The 20,619-nt window shown below is 46.3% G+C and overlaps 1 protein-coding gene across 4 annotated transcripts in view; it reads left to right on the plus strand.

The window, feature by feature from the left end:
* Positions 1-20,619, plus strand: part of TTLL13 (tubulin tyrosine ligase like 13) — a 653,894-nt gene that overhangs the window by 575,831 nt on the left and 57,444 nt on the right. For 3 of the 4 annotated variants that reach the window (XM_086958162.1, XM_086958164.1, XM_086958161.1), the window contains one exon: positions 4,597-4,843. The exons of the other annotated variant lie outside the window; for it this stretch is intronic. In XM_086958162.1, coding sequence (XP_086814288.1) covers positions 4,597-4,843 — 247 coding nt within the window. The remainder of the gene's footprint in view (positions 1-4,596; positions 4,844-20,619) is intronic. 4 annotated transcript variants of the gene reach the window in all.

The following is a 20,619-nucleotide window of genomic DNA, read 5'->3' on the forward strand; positions in this document are numbered from 1 at the left end:
ATGTGATACTAAAATTACCCTAGGGAATCACCCTCAAAAGGTGTGACTTTAATGATGCGCTGAATCCAGCGGTGGGCTCTACGGGGCCCAGTGTGTCAGAAGGGGGACATTGACAGGCCTAAAATAATGGGTCGTAGTCCTGGTGCTTTGTGACGCTTGGAGGACATGGAACCCCCATGACCGGTTTTACACTCACCTGTTGGCAACACACAAGATACGATCCCAAAATAGCCTACTGTTACTCCATGCTACTGATCTGACTCAATTGTCTGGTTCCCTCATTGTGCCCAGGTTTATCTCTGACCACACCCCAGTAATGCTACACTTTGGTTTTCAGAGTGTGGGACCTAGCCCAGTGTGGAGGCTCAACGTGTGGCACCTCTCAGACCGGTGTTTCACACAGAGACTGGCTCAGGGACTCCAGGAATATTTGACCCTCAACAAACACTCTGTTGCCTCGCCTAGCATGATGTGGGAGGCCTAAAAGCCTACTATGAGGGGCTGTGCACCACAGTTCACAGTATGTTCACATGGAAGGGTGCAGCCGGGTTATGTAAAAGGGTTATTATTATTACTGCCCTGGCTCTGACCCGTTGAAGATGTGGGTGGAGCTAATATAGTAAGTCGGTGGAGCCAGTGGAGGAAGTGGGTGGAGCCAGAGAAAAGTAGGTGAGGTCTCCGACAAACATTTGAGCACCTGCACTTCATATTTTACAAATTAAGCACTGCACACGAGGTGAGTTCCCCCCGCTCCGCCGGGGTTGCAGCGTCTTTATGCGCCGCCTGGCGCTCCCAATGCGTCACTGGACCGCACCGCCGCTGGGGCTGCCGGGATTCGTAGTCCCGGGGTGGCTGGGGTGATGGCAGTGATGTCGCTCGGCGCTTCCGCGCTCCAAATTATGCCGGCCTGACTCTTGGCGGTGGATTCGGCAGTCAAGCTGGCCCCCTGCACATGAGGTGAGTTCCAATCTCTAGCTTGGATGTCCTCACTGCATATAGTAGTTTGAGTTCCACATCAACAACTCTCCCATTCAAATATACTGGGGTCTGCTGCTCTTCTTTCCACTGGCTGCATCCATTTTTGGAGTTCCACAATTCTCCGTTCTCATCTTTGGTTTTGCAGCTTACTCAGGTAGCCGATTGGTGACATCTACTCACCAGATTCGATTCCTCATTTCAGCGGACAACAATTAGCTGTACATTGATCTCTCCCAGCATTGTTCTCACCCACATTTAGATGTGCGTAATGGACACTATTTTCAGTCTTAATGTGTTTAAGACTAATTTTCCTGCCTGGACTCCTTCGTAGTTCTCTCAAACCTGCACATTTCATGCCCCAATCCAGTGTTTCTCAAACACAATATATTGTCTTCCAAAAATCTAACAGTCTCAAGGTTATACTATATCAGTGGGGTCCAACAAAGGATCTAGGTGGACTACATCAATGCGAGATGTTCAGGATATGAACAAAATAAAAGATTATATGAAGCAAATGTATATTGAATTAATGTGTGCGTTTCTTCTGAAAGGTAGCACAGATCCAGCACTTTTGGACCTAAGCCAGTTAGTTTTGCACTAGAATATACCCTCTCTTTGAAGCACACATCAATTCTGGGAAGTGCTCCAGTAACTTCACCACAAGTTGTATTCTGATCATGAGGCAACTCCCTTAATCTCCTGCCATCCCTTAAAGTTTCAGGCTCTGAAAAACTGAGACATTTGTCTCATTTTGATCACAGCTCTTTGGGACCACATCTGATTAATCCTTACTGTGGTATATTGGCTACATGTCAAAGAAAACTGGTATTTCAGAATTCTAATTCTGGTCAAAAAAGGACTACACAGTATAAGGAGGGATTTGTTAGAAGAGGAGTCACCACAGCAATTTTTAATCAAAAGGGGCAACAACTTGTTTCACTGAGGTTCTGCTAAGGGTTGTATAACTAGTGTTGGGCCATTGTGCATGAGGAGCTATTTATAAATAGAAGCCGACAAAGAATTTCGTAGACAATATTGACATGAATCACAAGCTTTTAAGTCTGGTAATTGATGACAATTGCTTTCTTGGGAAACAAGCAAATAAAACAAGTCTTAATAGTTCTATGAGTGTAAGTAACAACATTCCACTTCATCAGCATTTAAGTGGTGATATTGATCATCATATTCCTGCTGAGAAGACTTTACTGTGCTTCTTTTAGCAATAGTAGTATGGAGAATAGGAGAATACAGAATATTGTGGTCTATAGTGCTTAAGAAATTGTGTTTCTATGGGAAGAGGGTGAGGCCGTATGAAGAGAGTTTAGATGATTCTTTAAATAGGAATATTTTGTCTAACAATATGTCATTGAGATCATTGAACAGTGATTGGTAATCAGAGAAATGTTTTTTTAAACACAAATATTGATAACATGTGGTCTAAATCCACCACTTGACACATTCTGTTAAGCTCTTACTGTAATAAATTGGGTAGTTGGTTGACGGGGGTGTAAACCCTGCTCAAGCAGCAACCACATTGCTTGTCCGGGAAAAGCACAAGCAAACCCCAAATAAACCTGTGCTCAACCCCCTGGTAGCATGGCACAGAGCAGTCAGGCTTAACTTAGAGGCAATGTGTTAAGTTTTTGTGCAGTACTTCAAACAGTAAAAATGTGAAAGCACTACATGAAAAAAATCCCACACCAGGTTAAAAACATAGAGTTTAATGTAATGAATAAACCAAGACCAAAACGACAGAAATCCAATTAGCAGGACCAGAAATATTGAATTTGAGAGTTCTAGGTAAAAATAGCACCAAAAAGCGCCAGCTAGAGATATCTGGGCAAGCTGGACGGGACAAAGTCACAAGTTCAGGCCGACTATAATGGAGCGCGGGCTAACTACAGGGACCCAGTTAGGCCGGCTGAATTAAGTAGCTTCAAATCCTGGTTTACGGGGCGTTGCGTAGATCCACATCAAAGATGCGTCACACAGCCAAAGTGATGCATCGATTCAAAGATGCTGGGAGGCTGCGATGCGAGGGCATGCATAGTCATCAAGAATCCCGTCGCAGGGGCTTGAGATGTGAAGTCTGGCTTTGAGGATGCGGCACGCAGTCAAGTCAGGCTGCGTTGCGTAGTCCATCGTCGTCATCGAGGCTGCCGTCGACAAGGAATGTGATGGCCTGTGCTGAGAATGTTCATGCAGTCGGGGCGAAGTTTTGGGAAAAAATTAAGTTTTGTGCCTGGCAAATTATTTATTTTGCTAGGTCGAAATGGCAGTTTAGAAACTGCACACACAGACTCTGCAATGGCAGGCCTGAGACATGTTTAAAGGGCTACGTAAGTAGGTGGCACAGTCAGTGCTGCAGACCCACTAGTAGCTTACAGGCCCTGGGTACATGTAGTGCCACTTTACTTGGGTCTTATAAGTAAATAAATAGTCCTATTGGCGTATGTTGCCGATTGGCAATGTTACCATGTTTCAAGGCGGGATCACAAGCACTTTAGCGCTGGTTAGCAGAGGTAAAGTGCACTCGAAAGGCCAGCAAAAACAAATTCAGTAAAAAATAGGAAAAGGAAAGCAAAAAGTTCAGGAGTGACCTTGCAGAGAGGGCCAGGGCCAACACTTACTTTATCTCTGTTTAATTAGGATACCCTTTACTTGCAGTTTAGAAAAAGGGATAGCTGCATGGTTTGTCTATGTCAGCTGTAAAGGCTGCTTGTCTGAGAACCCTCTTTTTGGCCCTGAGTATGTCAGTATTACTACCTTCAGAGGTGCCAGTAACTGATTGAATTACATATACTCCATCCATATTAAAGAGTATCAGGTTAGTGGTGCTGAGCGTGTGGCCTTAAAATTGCTTATCTCCTAGCAAGTTAATATACTAGATATAGATTTCTGCTACTATATAAGTTGCATTGTTTGAGAGTTTGTAAGTAAGTAAAATGTGAGCTAAACTTGAAAGGAGGAAGATTAGGATTCACATTATAGTAGTGATGTATTACTGCCAGATTTTTCTTATGGGCAAAGGCTAGGCCTCCTGTACGACCTAGATTGCATTTGGCTACTAACACATTAAAATGGTGAGGAGTCATATCTCATACAAGGTTTAATAATATGTAATTAAAAGTATGGCCAGGTGATTTTTTGGTAAAAGTTAAAAACGTGATCTGTGTTTTAACAGTATTCAAATTATTTACAATCAATTGTGCATACATATTGTTTGAGTTAGTTTGTCAGAATGGAGCCGCTTACTAATACACTTACAATGAAATGAATACTGTTTTAGTGGTTAGGGGTTGAACTAATGTGAAAAACACTTTGCTATGGAAGACAGCACATACATAAGCACAAGAACTTGAAAAGAAATCATCCAAATTATTCACTGTTTTTGATGTCTGCTTGACATAATTGGCCACTTTTTAGTATGTTACCACTTTTTAACTGATTGAAAACAGAAAACTGATATTGCTTGTGATCTAAACTACAAATGAGCACAATTGTCGACTACATTAGCATGTTCAGTTCAGAAAGCCCCCTTCAATCTCTCCAGCGTAGGACCAGAGTCTTTGCATCTTTGTAATACTTTGTTTTCCTAAAATATGCCTCTTCTTGCAGAACGTTCTGTCTCTAGATGGCCAGGCCGTACGAATGGTGTATTGCCTGGTGGGTCTTTGAGCAACCTTCTCCCTGCTGGCCCTGGTCTCTCTTCCACAGCACGTGCCCACCCTGGTGTAGCAGGGATCTTGCCCAACTCTGCAGAACTGGAGCTTGCTATAACCTCTGCCTCAGCTCCCATTGCACCACGCGTGATTCATATGCACCGGGTCAGTCCTGCGAGCACACACACTCTGAAACTACACAGGTAATCGTTCTACTTTCTTTCATACACTGTACTTCATGTGAGAAGAGGATTTTTCGTAATATTCATCCTGCAGGTTTTTCATGTTGTTCTATATACCCATGAGCCATACTTGGAAAATTGTAATACCATAGATTGGGCACCAGGTTCCCACACCAGAAATGTTTGTCTCATCAATTGAGTGTCGATGTTAGCAGCTTAGAACATTCGCCCAACACATATTTTCCTCTTGTACAATTTTTTCACTCCCCAACATACTAGATCCAGTGTCACACTGGGTGCCTTTCTCTCCACACCACTTTTCCTGATAGTGAGGCTGCAAGATTAGCTGCCGCAGAAACCAAGGTTAGGGCTGTTGTGGTCTACCACTCTAGTATGGACTTTGACTTTATTAATTAATATGGGTAGAGAATTACTCACAAAACTAGGATGATGAAATCTGCCTTTTATCAGTTTCATTGACAGCTAAACATACTCTTTGGTTCAGTGTGAACACTGAAACTATTTTTGTTTTGATTTTCAAAAACCTTTATTCAAAAGGAAATCACAACACAATACAGGTTGTCATTGCAGCAGTAATACAGTAGCAATTACTCTTACATTTACATTCCACGTTGGAAGATGATGGTGGGCAAAAGGAGCAGAATACATAGCCCATCTATAATAAGTGGTGATTAAGGCACGTTTGGGGAAGCGCAAATAGGCTGACAAAATGGGGGGGGGGGGTACTACCTGTGGCACGTTCTCTGGCATTTTGTGTGTCGGTGATGAGGTAGTCTGTTATTGGGTCGTCAGAAGCGGTTGATCGTTGCAGGTAGGAAATGAAAGGAGCCCATATGTCTGGGGGCCTGCTGGCCGCTGGCATCTAATCCCAAAATTCACCTAGAAGTGTCTGGCAATGGGCTGCATCGTCCAACCAGTTCTTAACCCTGGGCGCAAGTTTACGCCCCCAGTGGATGGCCCAACTATGCTTAGCAAGCAATAGAAGCATCGCAATCTATTTGCGATTCGCATCTGATATTTGCTTGACGTAACCTAGGAGGCACACCAGGGGATCGGGAGTGATGCGTATAAGTGTGATGTCACTGATAGCTGCACATACCCCTTGCCAGAACTCTGAAACCCTGGGGCACGGGTCAAAGTCCGTGCCGGGAGCCGAGTAGCGTGCGTATCTGTTGTTGTCGAGTAGGCCTATCTTGTGTAGTGACAAAGGGGAGCGGTAGAGTCTGTGCAAATACTTAAAATCAATGAGCCTCAGGCGATAGATGGGAGAGAGGCTCTTGATCTGGTTGCAGCAATCGAGCCAGTGCTCAGGAGGGTTGTCCCTTTCTAAGTCTACACTCCCCGCATTGCGGGCACGCTCTGTGCTAGTGGAAGAGACGTCTTTTGTAGAAAGTAATATACCCAGGCAACACACAAACACTGGCGAAGTTCAAGTGACAAAATAAATAATAAATAATGAAGCACTAGATTAGCACAGAAAATACAATTTAATAGATTTGATAAAAAGTGTCATGAAATAAATCATTGACATGATTACTGATTACAAAACTGTAAAAAATGTGTTTCAGTGGATATACAACAGATGCACGTTATTTGTTTATACAGTTGTACAGTACAGTAGGAAGATGGTTTCCGTCATTTGTTTATACAGTTGTACAGTACAGTAGGAAGATGGTTTCCGTGCTAGTGGAAGAGACGGCCAGTGTGAGAACATACAGTCTAGTGACCAGCTTACGCTGGGATCTGGAGGAATGGACAAATTCGAGGGTAGCATTGGTCTGAGGGGCCTGAGGGAACGCGGGGTTAACTTCTTTGCAAGTCGCTCTAATCTGATAGTACAGTAACTTGTCCATTGGAGCAGCATTTTTGTGAAGGGTAAAAACGTATTATCAGGGTAGACGTCCGCTATAGTGTTAAGTCCTAGGTGGGCAGCGTGATGGGCCATGCCCACTGTCTGCACTGGGGGAATGCTGGGCTGCTGGCAAGTTTCATGGAATGAGCATACAGTGTGCCGGCACCGGTATATTTATGCAGGCCGTCCCAAGCCCAACGCAACCGTTTTAATCTCATCGCTTGGGGGTTTGGATGGGAGAAAGAGTGCGGTCTGAAGCGGCCATGAGGCAGCAAGTTCCGTCTCAACCGCCTCATGGGGTTGGAAAGGCGTGGGATGGAGCCAAAAGTGGAGGAAGCTGGCTTGGACGCACAGCGTGTAGCGCTTAAAATCTATACCGCCCCAAACCAGGGGTATTGTAACATTATCATAAACAATTTAGGTTGACGTCCTGCCCAGACCAGAGTGATAATGTTGGAACGTAATTTGCAGAAAAAATGTGACGTGAGAGGGACGGAAATCTTTAAAAAGAGGTACAAGAATTTTGAGAGCAACACCATTTTAGCAATGGCAAGGCGCCCAGCTAATGATACATGGATCTTGGTCTCCAGCCAGTCCATCGCCCGGCCAAAATTGGACTCCCAAAGTTCGTCTCGTCCCTACTCAGCCAGATGCTGAGGTATCTAGTGGGGCCCGACGCCCAAACAAAGGGTTAATCAGGGGTGAAGGACATTGTAGCGTCTGTGAGGGGAAAAAGGACCGACTTGCTCCAATTGACTTGGACTCCAGATAAGCAACCAAACCGCACCACCTACCTCGTCATGAGTGCAAGATTTTCCTAAGGTCCTGGACGTAAATCATGACATCATCCGCGTATATGGAAGTGACAAGAGCACGGGCCGAGAAGCTGATGCCCCGGTGGGTGTGAAGTTGGCATAGACGAGCCACGAGGGGTTCCATGGCGATGGCAAAAAGCATGGGGGAGAGGGGACACCCCTGTGTGGTGTCTCTTCAGATAGCAATGGGGTCAGTGACCTGCCCATTTGTTCTGATGCCAGCTGTGGGAAGAGTGTATAATATTTGTATCTTATGTATAAGATCTAGGCTGAAACCCAAGCGTGGGAGGAGGTAGAACAGGAGTGGCCACTTCAGAGTATCAAAGGCTTTGGTAGGGTCTAATAGGGCAGCCACAGTTGGGAGAGGGGGATTAATCTGGTGGAGGACTGAGAAGATTGTGAGAGGTGGTGAGTGATTAATGACATAAGTGGGAGGAGGCGGGTTGCCAGTAATTTGCCGTAAATTTTATTATCCGTGTTTATGAGGGACAGAGGACGATATGAATCACAGCACTAGGGAGGTTTATCCGGTTTCAAAAGAAGGGTAAGCAATGCCTCGCAAAGAGATTGGGGGAAACTTCTGCATTCGAAATAATCATTATACATGGCGGCTAAGTGTGGGACAAGGAGAGGCGCATATTGTTTATAGAATGCAGGGGTGAGGCCATCTGACCCAGGAGCCTTGTCGCCCGGGAGCCCTGCGATGACAGTGGTGGTTATTACTAAGCCATAGGAGTTCTTTGGTGTCAAAATATTGGTCCAATATCTCGTGTGGGGCCGCATCGACAGCAGTGCATAACTGGGAATAAAAGGCGGGCACGCTCTGTGCTAGTGGAAGAGACGTTTTTTGTAGAAAGTAATATACCCAGGCAACACACAAACACTGGCGAAGTTCAAGTGACAAAATAAATAATAAATAATGAAGCACTAGATTAGCACAGAAAATACAATTTAATAGATTTGATAAAAAGTGTCATGAAATAAATCATTGACATGATTACTGATTACAAAACTGTAAAAAATGTGTTTCAGTGGATATACAACAGATGCACGTTATTTGTTTATACAGTTGTACAGTACAGTAGGAAGATGGTTTCCGTCATTTGTTTATACAGTTGTACAGTACAGTAGGAAGATGGTTTCCGTGCTAGTGGAAGAGACGGCCAGTGTGAGAGCATACAGTCTAGTGACCAGCTTACGCTGGGATCTGGAGGAATGGACAAATTCGAGGGTAGCATTGGTCTGAGGGGCCTGAGGGAACGCGGGGTTAACTTCTTTGCAAGTCGCTCTAATCTGATAGTACAGTAACTTGTCCATTGGAGCAGCATTTTTGTGAAGGGTAAAAACGTATTATCAGGGTAGACGTCCGCTATAGTGTTAAGTCCTAGGTGGGCAGCGTGATGGGCCATGCCCACTGTCTGCACTGGGGGAATGCTGGGCTGCTGGCAAGTTTCATGGAAGGAGCATACAGTGTGCCGGCACTGGTATATTTATGCAGGCCGTCCCAAGCCCAACGCAACCGTTTTAATCTCATCGCTTGGGGGTTTGGATGGGAGAAAGAGTGCGGTCTGAAGCGGCCATGAGGCAGCAAGTTCCGTCTCAACCGCCTCATGGGGTTGGAAAGGCGTGGGATGGAGCCAAAAGTGGAGGAAGCTGGCTTGGACGCACAGCGTGTAGCGCTTAAAATCTATACCGCCCCAAACCAGGGGTATTGTAACATTATCATAAACAATTTAGGTTGACGTCCTGCCCAGACCAGAGTGATAATGTTGGAACGTAATTTGCAGAAAAAATGTGACGTGAGAGGGACGGAAATCTTTAAAAAGAGGTACAAGAATTTTGAGAGCAACACCATTTTAGCAATGGCAAGGCGCCCAGCTAATGATACATGGATCTTGGTCTCCAGCCAGTCCATCGCCCGGCCAAAATTGGACTCCCAAAGTTCGTCTCGTCCCTACTCAGCCAGATGCTGAGGTATCTAGTGGGGCCCGACGCCCAAACAAAGGGTTAATCAGGGGTGAAGGACATTGTAGCGTCTGTGAGGGGAAAAAGGACCGACTTGCTCCAATTGACTTGGACTCCAGATAAGCAACCAAACCGCACCACCTACCTCGTCATGAGTGCAAGATTTTCCTAAGGTCCTGGACGTAAATCATGACATCATCCGCGTATATGGAAGTGACAAGAGCACGGGCCGAGAAGCTGATGCCCCGGTGGGTGTGAAGTTGGCATAGACGAGCCACGAGGGGTTCCATGGCGATGGCAAAAAGCATGGGGGAGAGGGGACACCCCTGTGTGGTGTCTCTTCAGATAGCAATGGGGTCAGTGACCTGCCCAGTTTGGTCTGATGCCAGCTGTGGGAAGAGTGTATAATATTTGTATCTTATGTATAAGATCTAGGCTGAAACCCAAGCGTGGGAGGAGGTAGAACAGGAGTGGCCACTTCAGAGTATCAAAGGCTTTGGTAGGGTCTAATAGGGCAGCCACAGTTGGGAGAGAGGGATTAATCTGGTGGAGGACTGAGAAGATTGTGAGAGGTGGTGAGTGATTAATGACATAAGTGGGAGGAGGCGGGTTGCCAGTAATTTGCCGTAAATTTTATTATCCGTGTTTATGAGGGACAGAGGACGATATGAATCACAGCACTAGGGAGGTTTATCCGGTTTCAAAAGAAGGGTAAGCAATGCCTCGCAAAGAGATTGGGGGAAACTTCTGCATTCGAAATAATCATTATACATGGCGGCTAAGTGTGGGACAAGGAGAGGCGCATATTGTTTATAGAATGCAGGGGTGAGGCCATCTGACCCAGGAGCCTTGTCGCCCGGGAGCCCTGCGATGACAGTGGTGGTTATTACTAAGCCATAGGAGTTCTTTGGTGTCAAAATATTGGTCCAATATCTCGTGTGGGGCCGCATCGACAGCAGTGCATAACTGGGAATAAAAGGTTGAGGTTCTAGCGATGCTTTCCGTAGGGGAAGTTGTTCTGCCAGAGGCCTCATCCTGCGCTGCCATAATATAAGAGGGGGCATGCGGTTGGTTCTGATCAGCGCAAGGGTGGTAGGGCTTGGGTCTCGGGACTGCTGTAGATCTAAAGTTCTGATCTCATTCTCAAGATGCACAAGGGTGCCCCGGATAGATCTTAACACCCCAGATTCCTTGGCAATACACTCCCTCCGAATTAGAACCTTAAAGCCCTCCCAGAGGGTTGAAGGTGACTCTACCGAGCCAACATTGTGTTCATAGTAGGCAAGTATGGGACCGCGAGTTTCATCATGGAAAACAGCATCTCGGAGAGCATTGGGGGGCAACCGCCACGCAAACATACGACACAACGTGAGCAGGAGCTGCAAGCACAGGCGTACAGGGGCGTGATCGGATAGGGTGCCAGCCATGTGATCCAGGGCGAGATGTCACAGGTAGTGATCCATAGGTCGAGGCAGGACCGTGAGCCTATCGGGGTACACATGTCGCCAAACATCCAACAAGAGGTTGTCTGACATAATGGAGTGGAGAAGGGAAGTAGCCTGAGGGTGTCGGGTGCGATCTCCAGAGCGGTCTAGCGCCTGTGCGGGAGCTATGTTAAAGTCGCCTCCCCAAATCAGGGAATGGGGTCACAGGGAAGAAATGAGCTGCCAAAAAGTCAGGATCATCCGAATTGGGGCCGTACAGTGTTGCTAAGATCAGAGGCTGATTGAAAAGAGTGCCAGCGAGGATCACATATTTACCCTCTGAGTCAATGATAGATTGAGTGTTGTGCCATGGGAGACCTTTACGGAAGAGGAAAGAGACGCCACAGGAGTAGTTAGAATAGAAGGAGGAATGCGATTCACCCCAGTACCGATATTGCAGCCTTGAAGCAGTAGCAGGAAGGAGGTGTGCCTCCTGGAGAAAACAAACATTCACGTGGTGTCTGATAAGTTGGGTGTGCATAAGGCGTGCCTTGCGATGGTCGTTTAGGCTTCTAATGTTCCCGTTCCCCATATGTGGTGTCCGTCATGTGGTAACATGGAGAGGTTTAATAGCAGATTACCCAAAGTTTGACGGAGTGACCGCAGTAAGCGCCGTGGTGAACAATGTATTAATAAATTGCATACCGCAACAACATGCCAAAAACAAGACCAAACAATGAAAGGAACAAGCCCCTTGTAGGAGGTGTCAACCCCATAAGGGAATCTCCAACCCGCCCACCGCCCACTCCAACACCCCAATTAGGTTGAGCATCCCAACCCACCCCACCCAGCGACCCCCCCAACTTGGAGACATAGCTATGTAGATGGGAAAGGGAACTATCCCAAGGAGGCATGGTTGTACCTGGCATACACCCCTGCCATTGAGACAGGATGGCCAAGCCACACTAGTGATCGGACATTGATGAAGCAAATCATTAGGAAGCATATAGGCAATCAGCCCCAAAAGAGATTCAAATGCGAGTCTAAAACATCATCACATCAACAGGTCTGATAACCAGGCTGCATTGCAGTATAAAAGCAATGGATTGCATCCCGCAATTTAGGTAATCATTGTCGCTTAATTGTCGGTTTTCTGTGTTCTCAAGGCTCTTGGATGCAGTTCGTTTCTGCGCATCTAACTTCTTGGTAAATGGCAGCGCAGCCTTAGGGTCACTGAAGATCTGTGTAGCCTGGTAGGGCAGATCGGAGCGTATTGCAACTCATGTTTTGGAGGAGCCTTTTAGCCGAGAGTAATTCCCGTGGGCGGCCTGCTCACCCAGGGTAAAGTCAGAGTAAAACGATAGAAGATTCCCTTAGTGCCGCACTTCGCCCATCTCCTGCGCCGCCCGCAGCACAGCGTCATGGTAGTTCAACAGCTAGGCTATGATCGGGCGAGTTGGCGCTTCTGACGGGGGCCGCGGTCCGAGAGATCTGTGCGTTCGCCCCACAATAAAAACTGGCAAGAGCACATTGCCAACAAGCATTTGCAATGAAATAGGTCTTGCATTAGGAAAGTTTGAGCTATTGGTATTGTAAATGACAATTTTTTTATTTATGTGTTGGTTTTGAAAATAGCGAAATTAATAGCTTTGTCATTTACAATGCCAATAGTTTTAATTTTCGTAAATGTGACACCTGTAGCATTTGTAATGCAATATGTGTTGTATTTACGTGACTTAGATGTATTGATATTACAAATAACAATGGCTTTTATTTTTTTATTAATTAATACTTAAATAAAAGTTATTGTAATTTATAATGGCAATAGCTTAAACTTTTGTAAATAACTTTTATGAAGATTATGTTCAGTGTATTTTATTGTGACGAAAAACCAAGAACAGATGTGAAATATTAACATCTTTTTGTGACATTTGTAATAAAGCTTGAAACATTGAGAGAACATATTTGAACCAGTTGTTGTTGAATGGTTGCACAGGTTGATGCTGTGGTGGCGCTGAGTGATGTTGTGGTGGCAACAAATGATGCTGTGGCGTTCAGTGATGCTGTGGTAGCGCATAGTGATGTTGAGGTGTCCCTGAGTGATGCTGTGGTGGTGCTGAGTGATGCTGTGGTGATGCGATAGATAGATAGAGTGAGTGCGATAAATAGAGTAAGAGCGATAGATAGATAGAGTGAGGGCGATAGATAGATAGAGTGAGGGCGATAGATAGATAGAGTGAGGGTGATAGATAGATAGAGTGAGGGCGATAGATAGAGTGAGGCAGATAGATAGATAGATAGATAGATAGATAGATAGATAGATAGATAGATAGATAGATAGATAGATAGATAGATAGATAGATAGATAGATAGATAGATAGATAGATAGATAGATAGATAGATAGATAGATAGATAGATAGATAGAGGGCGATAGATAGATAGATAGATAGATAGATAGATAGATAGATAGATAGATAGATAGATAGATAGATAGATAGATAGATAGATAGATAGATAGAGTGAGGGTGATAGATAGAGTGAGGGTGATAGATAGAGTGAGGGTGATAGTTAGAGTGAGGGTGATAGATAGAGTGAGGGTGATAGATAGAGTGAGAGTGATAGATAGAGTGAGGGCGATAGATAGAGTGAGGGCGATAGATAGATAGAGGAAGGACGATAGATAGATAGAGGGAGGGCGACAGATAGAGTGAAGGCGATAGATAGATAGATAGAGTGAGGGTGATAGATAGATAGATAGAGTGAGGGTGATAGATAGATAGATAGATAGAGTGAGGGCGATAGATAGAGTGAGGGCGATAGATAAAGTGAGGGCAATAGATGAAGTGAGGGCGATAGATGAAGTGAGGGCGATAGATGAAGTGAGGGCGATAGATAGAGTGAGGGCAATAGATAGCTAGAGTGAGGGCAATAGATAGAGTGAGGGCGATAGATAGGTAGATAGAGTGAAGGCAATAAATAGATAGCGTGAGGGAGATAGATAGATAGATAGATAGATAGATAGATAGATAGATAGATAGATAGATAGATAGATAGATAGATAGATAGATAGATAGATAGATAGATAGATAGATAGATAGATAGATAGATAGATAGATAGATAGAGGGCGATAGATAGATAGATAGATAGATAGATAGATAGATAGATAGATAGATAGATAGATAGATAGATAGATAGATAGATAGATAGATAGATAGATAGATAGATAGATAGAGTGAGGGCGATAGATAGATAGATAGAGTGAGGGCCATAGATAGATAGATAGAGTGAGGGCGATAGATAGATAGAGTGAGGGCGATAGATAGGTAGAGAAAACGTTTTCCCACAAGATAATGTAATGTAATGTAAAAAAAATGAGGAGAATTATTCTTACTTGTTTTGAGACAGTACTTCATGCTACACTTCGACCCTTTTTAGGTGCTGTAAATATCCAGCGTTACTATTACCCAATTCAATCATAAAATGTCCAAGTAAACAGTTCCACTTACTTTATTAGGAATGTTTAGGATTCACTGTGCTTCAGTGCAGCCCTATATACTAATAAGAACAGTCTGCGGATGTTTAGTGGGGGATCTTTGGCTGAATTGATAGTTTTGTTGTGTACTTCCCGAGTATTCCCTGCTTAGTGACAGGTCAAAAAGTGTACTAGCGATCTCTGAGTTTTTTTGTAATGCGCTCGAACGCCATTGGGTAACGTCCGCACTATATAAAAACAAGCTCTCGGCATTCCGTGGCGAGGGGGCGCGGGGGAGTAGATTCCTTTGAAGTCTGATGGGGGGGGTCAGTAGAGCGGATTCCTTTGAAGTCTGATGCCGAGGTGTGCGATGTGGCTGGTGGTGTAAGAGCGTGGGTAGGCCGCTGCCCCCAAAACTCGTGCTGCCCAGGGCGGAAAGCCACCCACTCACCACCCCCTTGCTAAGCCACTGGAGACAAAAATACTCCTGTCAATTAATTTAAGTTGTAATTGAATTAAGTGTTGCACGCCAATTGCTAGGAGCTTTAAAGCAAAATAAGCCAATGGCTGAACATGGCTGATCCAAAGCACCTTCAAGTAAGTATAGATACATTGTGTTAGCCATGAATCGCGCAAGTGCTGTTACGTCTAACCTAAAACAGCATGGTCTGACTAAGACAGGGTTTCCCCTCCTTTTCTGGGTGGCTTGCTTCAGCAGGCGGATGGTGCTTCTGATGTGTTTCTAACAGTGTGGTTTGCACTGAGTATCTGCTACTGGATTGGTTGTTGGTTCGCTACAATTTACAATGAACTAGCCTTGCAAATTTAGTCTCTTGCTTTGTTATTCTTTATTTGAAATCGATTAAAAAACACAGAGCATCAGATTGCGTGCAAATTAAGACCGCTGCTAATTCTGCCAGAGAGCTGTTCTCTGTTGTCACGACTCTGTCCACCCCTCCCTCTGGCCCTGGAGTTGAGCCCTCACAGACCTTCTGTAATGAATTATCCACTTTCTTTACCACAAAGGTGGCAGATATATATGCTTCATTTGGAGATGATATCAAAACTGAACACAGAAGCGGTCCTGTGAAAGAAGCACTTTTCCACCTCAATCATGAATCCTTTCCATGTTTTTCACCCGCTTCACATGATGATGTTATTAAACTCATTTCCACCATCAAATCGGGCTCCCCTCTGGACCCTTGCCCTCCTTCTGTGATGCTAAAACTCACAGAAGTGATCTCACGCCTCCTTATGGAGATCTGCAATACTGCATTTCAGACAGGCCAATTCCCCAGTATATGGAAGAAGGCTGTTATAAAACCCCTTTTAAAAAAACCCTCCCTAGACCCTACAGCCGTCGCCAGTTATAGACCCATTGCGTGCCTGCCCTTTCCTGCCAAAGTATGCGAATTCCTGATGAATAGACAGCTCTCAGAGTTCGTCGAGACCCACCAACTTCTCGACGAAATGCAGTTTGGTTTTAGGAAAGGGCATGGAACAGAGACCGCCTTGATAAAGGCCTCTGATGAGATCAGAACGATCTTAGATCAGGGAGGGGCGGTTGTCCTCATCCTTCTGGATTTGTCAGCAGCCTTTGACACGGTCGACCATGTCACTCTAGTCGACCGTGTCACAGCCCTGGGGATAAACGGTCTGGCTAAGGATCTTATTTCATCTTTCCTGGCAAACCGTACCCAGACAGTAAAGCTGGGAGATTTTTACTCCCCTATTTCTGCACTCCCTTGTGGAGTCCCACAAGGCTCCTCGCTAAGTCCTATGCTATTCAACATCTATGTAGCGGACTTAGCGAGGGTCATAAAGGCCCATGGGATACGGCTTACATCGTATGCAGATGATACCCAGCTGGTTCTGGGTATCCATAAGGATGGCTTTACTGTGGCAGCCAACTTCCAGAGAGCTATGATTGAGGTCAGTACTTGGATGGCCTCGAATTGTCTTAGGCTCAACTCGGACAAGACCGAGGTTATGACCTTCGGTAGACTCTCCCCGGAATGGTCCCCTAGTTGGTGGCCGGAAAAGCTCGGCCATCCACCTGTCCCAGTGGAAAAAGCCAGAAATCTCGGAGTGATTTTTGACAGCAAGCTGGCTTTTGACCTTCACACTAACAAGGTCGTGTCGTCATCATTCTTTATCTTGAAAAAAATCAAGAAGCTGCTACCTTATCTCCCTCCCTCAGCTGGGAAGACTTTGGTCTCTACCTTAGTCTTCTCTAAAATAGATTATGGGAACGCTCTCTTTCTTCACACCCAGAAGCGTGTCATAACGAAGCTGCAATCCATCCAGAATGCGGCTGCCAGGATCCTCCTAAACATTCCTCGCCGCAAATCCACCACTCTTGGCATTCGTCAGCTCCACTGGCTGAGAGTTGAGAGCCGTATTAAATTCAAGGCCCTCTGCATTGCATACAAGGCAGTACATGGCATAGGACCCAGGTTCTTGACCGAAGCTTTTCAGCTGTATACTCCCAGAAGGCAATTAAGATCGGCCAACACCAGTCTCCTCCCTGTGCCACGTACCAGAACGGCCACCTGGGGAGACAGGCGCTTTCTTGTGGCCACTCCAAAACTTTGGAATCTTTTGCCACTTCCCATCAAAACCGCCCCGAATCTGATGAGCTTCCGCAGGCTCTTAAAAACATGGTTGTTTAACCAGTAAGAGGATGGCCGACCCCAGTAGCTCCACAGCGCCGAGATACCCCAGGGTAATTGTTGCGCTATAAAAATTGCGTAAATAAATAAATAAATAAATTGTCACCAAAAAAATTGAGGGGGTTTAGAGAAAACGGTTGCCCACAAGAGCTTCAGGAAGGAAAATAGAGAACAAAGGTAATCGGGAGAAGTGGAGGAAGGAAACGTAAGAGACGGGGGACGACAGAAAGGAGAGAGGGAGCAGACTGGAGGAAAGGAGGAAAGAAGAAGTAAGAAGGAAAAGAAAGTGAGACTGGGAGGGGGAGGGTAGGAATGCCAGGGGAAGAGGAAGAAGGAAGGAAGAAGGTATGATAGATGAAGTAGGAGGAAGTGGGTTTGCTGAGGACTACAAGGCAGAGAGAAGAAAGGAGGAAGAAGGTGAACACAGGAACAGAAGCAAGCAACACAGAGGACTGAGGAGGAAGGAAAAGGCAAGAGGGAGGATGAGGATGAAAGCGAAGAAGGAGAAACGGTGGGTGAGGGCGCAAGTGGGAGAGAGCGTAGTATTGTAATGTAATAAAAATAAGGAGAATTATTCTTATTTGTTTTGAGGCAGCGCTTCATGCCGCACTTCCGCCCTTTTTAAGTGCTGTAAATATCCAGCGTTACAATTACCCAATTCAATCATACAATGCATAAACAGCCCTAGCTTTGTTGGCGCGAGGATGGGTACCATGCAGGAGAGGTACTCCTGGAAAGTAGGGAACACTCACAACAGTGATATTAACACTCTTGAATGGCCAAAAGATGTTTTTCATGCATTCTTGAAAGAAAATACCTTGATAACCAAATAAACCTCCTGGTGCTATGAATGCAGTCTCTTGTGTCTAAAACAATACTGCGAGAAAACAGGACACTTGTTACCGTTGTTGAACTGTAGAACAAGAAAAAAAAATACTGATATGAAGAAAGTAGTAGACAATGTTTGCCCTAATTATTGCTATAATTAGCTTCAATTGTTGTTAAGAAACAAATAATACACTTATAACGTAATCAAAGGTTTTTCACTGAGTGATTTCCTGCTGACTTCATCGCCTCTATATTAGCATTATAATGACTTAGTGGACAAAGTTCTCAAAGCAAGAAACAGAAGGGAGCATTTGGGAAGTAATATTTTTCCATCCTGGCATCAGATCGGAGCGCAAAGTAGTAGAACCTTCATCTTGCATAAAGAATATGTAATCAGAAAGCAGCATCGACTGACATTGGGGAAATGCTTACAATGCCTGCTCATACAGGAGGCAGGCTGCTGCTATTTGGAGCCGCGCTTTAAAAGTCAATCTAAACAAGCTCTCGCCATTACGTGGTGAGGGCGGGGAAGCGGCATTGGGTGGCGGGGGCGGGAGAGTGGCTTCCTTTAAAGTCTGAGTCTGATACCGATGGTGTGCGATGTGCATGGCTCACATGCACTGTACCCGATTTGCAGTTTGGGTACACTTTTTGAAAGCCTTACTATAATCTCGCCAACATCCCTAACAGGATTGCTTAGGCGAGACCTAAAAAGGTCCTGCAGTAAAGTTTCCACGTAGTCTTCCATCCTATGGATTTTGGTGGACTCAGGCAGTCCAGTGATGCGAATGATGCCCCTTCTGGAGCGCGCCTCCAAATAATCGTTCTGGGCCCTAATCAGTTCCAACACTTTGTCCATCTTGAGCAATTGTTGCTTGTACGCCATTGCCATGTCTTTGACCTTCGACGCCTCCAACTGTGTTATCTGTGTATCGTGTGTGTCCACTCTTGCCTTCACCTGGTCGAGGCGAGCAGTCAGACGGTCAAGTTTGGAGTCTATTGTGCCGAGGCTGGATTTGACTACCAGCAGGAGTGCCTTCAAGTCATCATTTCGCACTGCAGTGGGATCTGTCTGGGTGGACTGTTCTTCCGCTTCTTGTGCGGGCTCCTCCTGTCTGGTTTGGCGCTGGTTGTCAACCGAAAGCTTGGTCTGCTTAGCATTCACCTTGCCCGCGTTGCTGGACCCAGTCTGGGATGCGGGAGAGTTGAAGAAGACGGCGCCCCACACCCTAGGACCGATGGTGGCCCGTAAGCCTTCGCGTAGGGCTGGGCATAGGCACTGATAGGACACCACTCGATCGTCGGTTTCGGGGAGTGTGCTCCCTCCTCCCCGTGGCTTATGGATGGTGCAGGTTGCAGAGAAAACTTTCTGGGCGCAACACGCAGCAATTAGTTGAGGTTCAGCAGTGGGCAAGCATAACTACGGTGTCCGCGAGGGGACACAAATATATAGATCACAACAGGCAGGCTGCCAGGTATGCACCGTGTCACTAGCGCCTGTAAGATAATGGCAGGTGCTTTTCCAGCATGGTTTGTGTCAACTTGTTGTTCTGGCAGGCTCTACCAAGATTGCCAAGTGACCTCTTACTCAGCAATGAGCGTGTGGGTAAGTAGGCTGTGATCAGTGGGGCAGCAGCGCGCTGCAGGCCCGCTTTGTTCCCAGCCAGACAGGCTCCCCAGGAGGCACGGTACGGGCAGATCGCCACAGCAGGCATCAGTTGCCTCTCACGTAATGCACGATGAGTAAGGCCCACCAGGCCGGAGACCAAGCCAGTATCAAGATGAGGCACACGTGTTGTCAAGCAATGGGGATACAGAGCGTTGACTTGTAGCTGGCTCCTGCTCATCGCACCTCCGACATCTCCCAGGCCTGTGCATGGGCCGTGTTAGCCCAGCAGGAACCCTGTGTGATACAGCGCCTGAAGCGGGTGCACCCCGAGCGAGGAGGCCAGAGATGCGCAGCACTCCCGTCGTGGGTTCCGCGCAGATACACCAGCAGTCGGGGGAGAGCTCCCTCTCCCCACCAGGCCCCGTCCGCGCGGCCTCGCCGGTGCAAGGCCCGCGCCCCTACCTTGCCACTGTCCCCCACTGCCGCAAGGAGCACCACTCACTTGGGCCTCACTGAGCGCTCCGGAGTCCAGCGTGGTCCTGCACCTCCCACCGATGCCGCCTTCAGGGGTCTCTCCAGCCGCGGTGATGTTCTACACCACCGGAACGCCTCCCAGCAATGCAGGTATCAATTCTGACTCACATCACTGCTGTGCCGCAGAGGCCGCTCATCCTTATATCTCCAGGTCCTATGCTGGGGTCTGTAGCCCTCGTGGAGCGCGCCTCCGTAGTAGCGTGAAGTGTGGGGAAATGGGGCAAATGCCGCAGTCTTTAGGGTGCAGGCACCACACAGCTTAGGAATAGGGGGCCGGGCCCAGGGAGCCCCCAGTTCGCAGGATGCTGACGGAAGATCGTCTTGGCCGCAGAGCCCACTCGAGGTGCGGCCATCTTGCAGCCGGCTAAGCCACGCCCCGTGAATACTGAAACTTGGTCCATTTTGCACTTCTATGCTTGCCTGTGTGTTTTTTAGGTCTCGCCTAGACATCGCTGGTACTGTCTCTTCTAGACATGCTATATCTAGGATATGTGCAACGCAAACAAATAATGGACGGAATGCTGAATAAATCATGTACTCACTCCCAGTCAACCGCTCTGAGTCAAATCCATTGTTCTTTTGCTCGCCATGTCACCCCAGTTT

This window comes from Lissotriton vulgaris, chromosome 2_1, assembly GCF_964263255.1.
Source record: "Lissotriton vulgaris chromosome 2_1, aLisVul1.2, whole genome shotgun sequence".
In the NCBI taxonomy this organism is placed as follows: Eukaryota; Metazoa; Chordata; class Amphibia; order Caudata; family Salamandridae; genus Lissotriton; species Lissotriton vulgaris.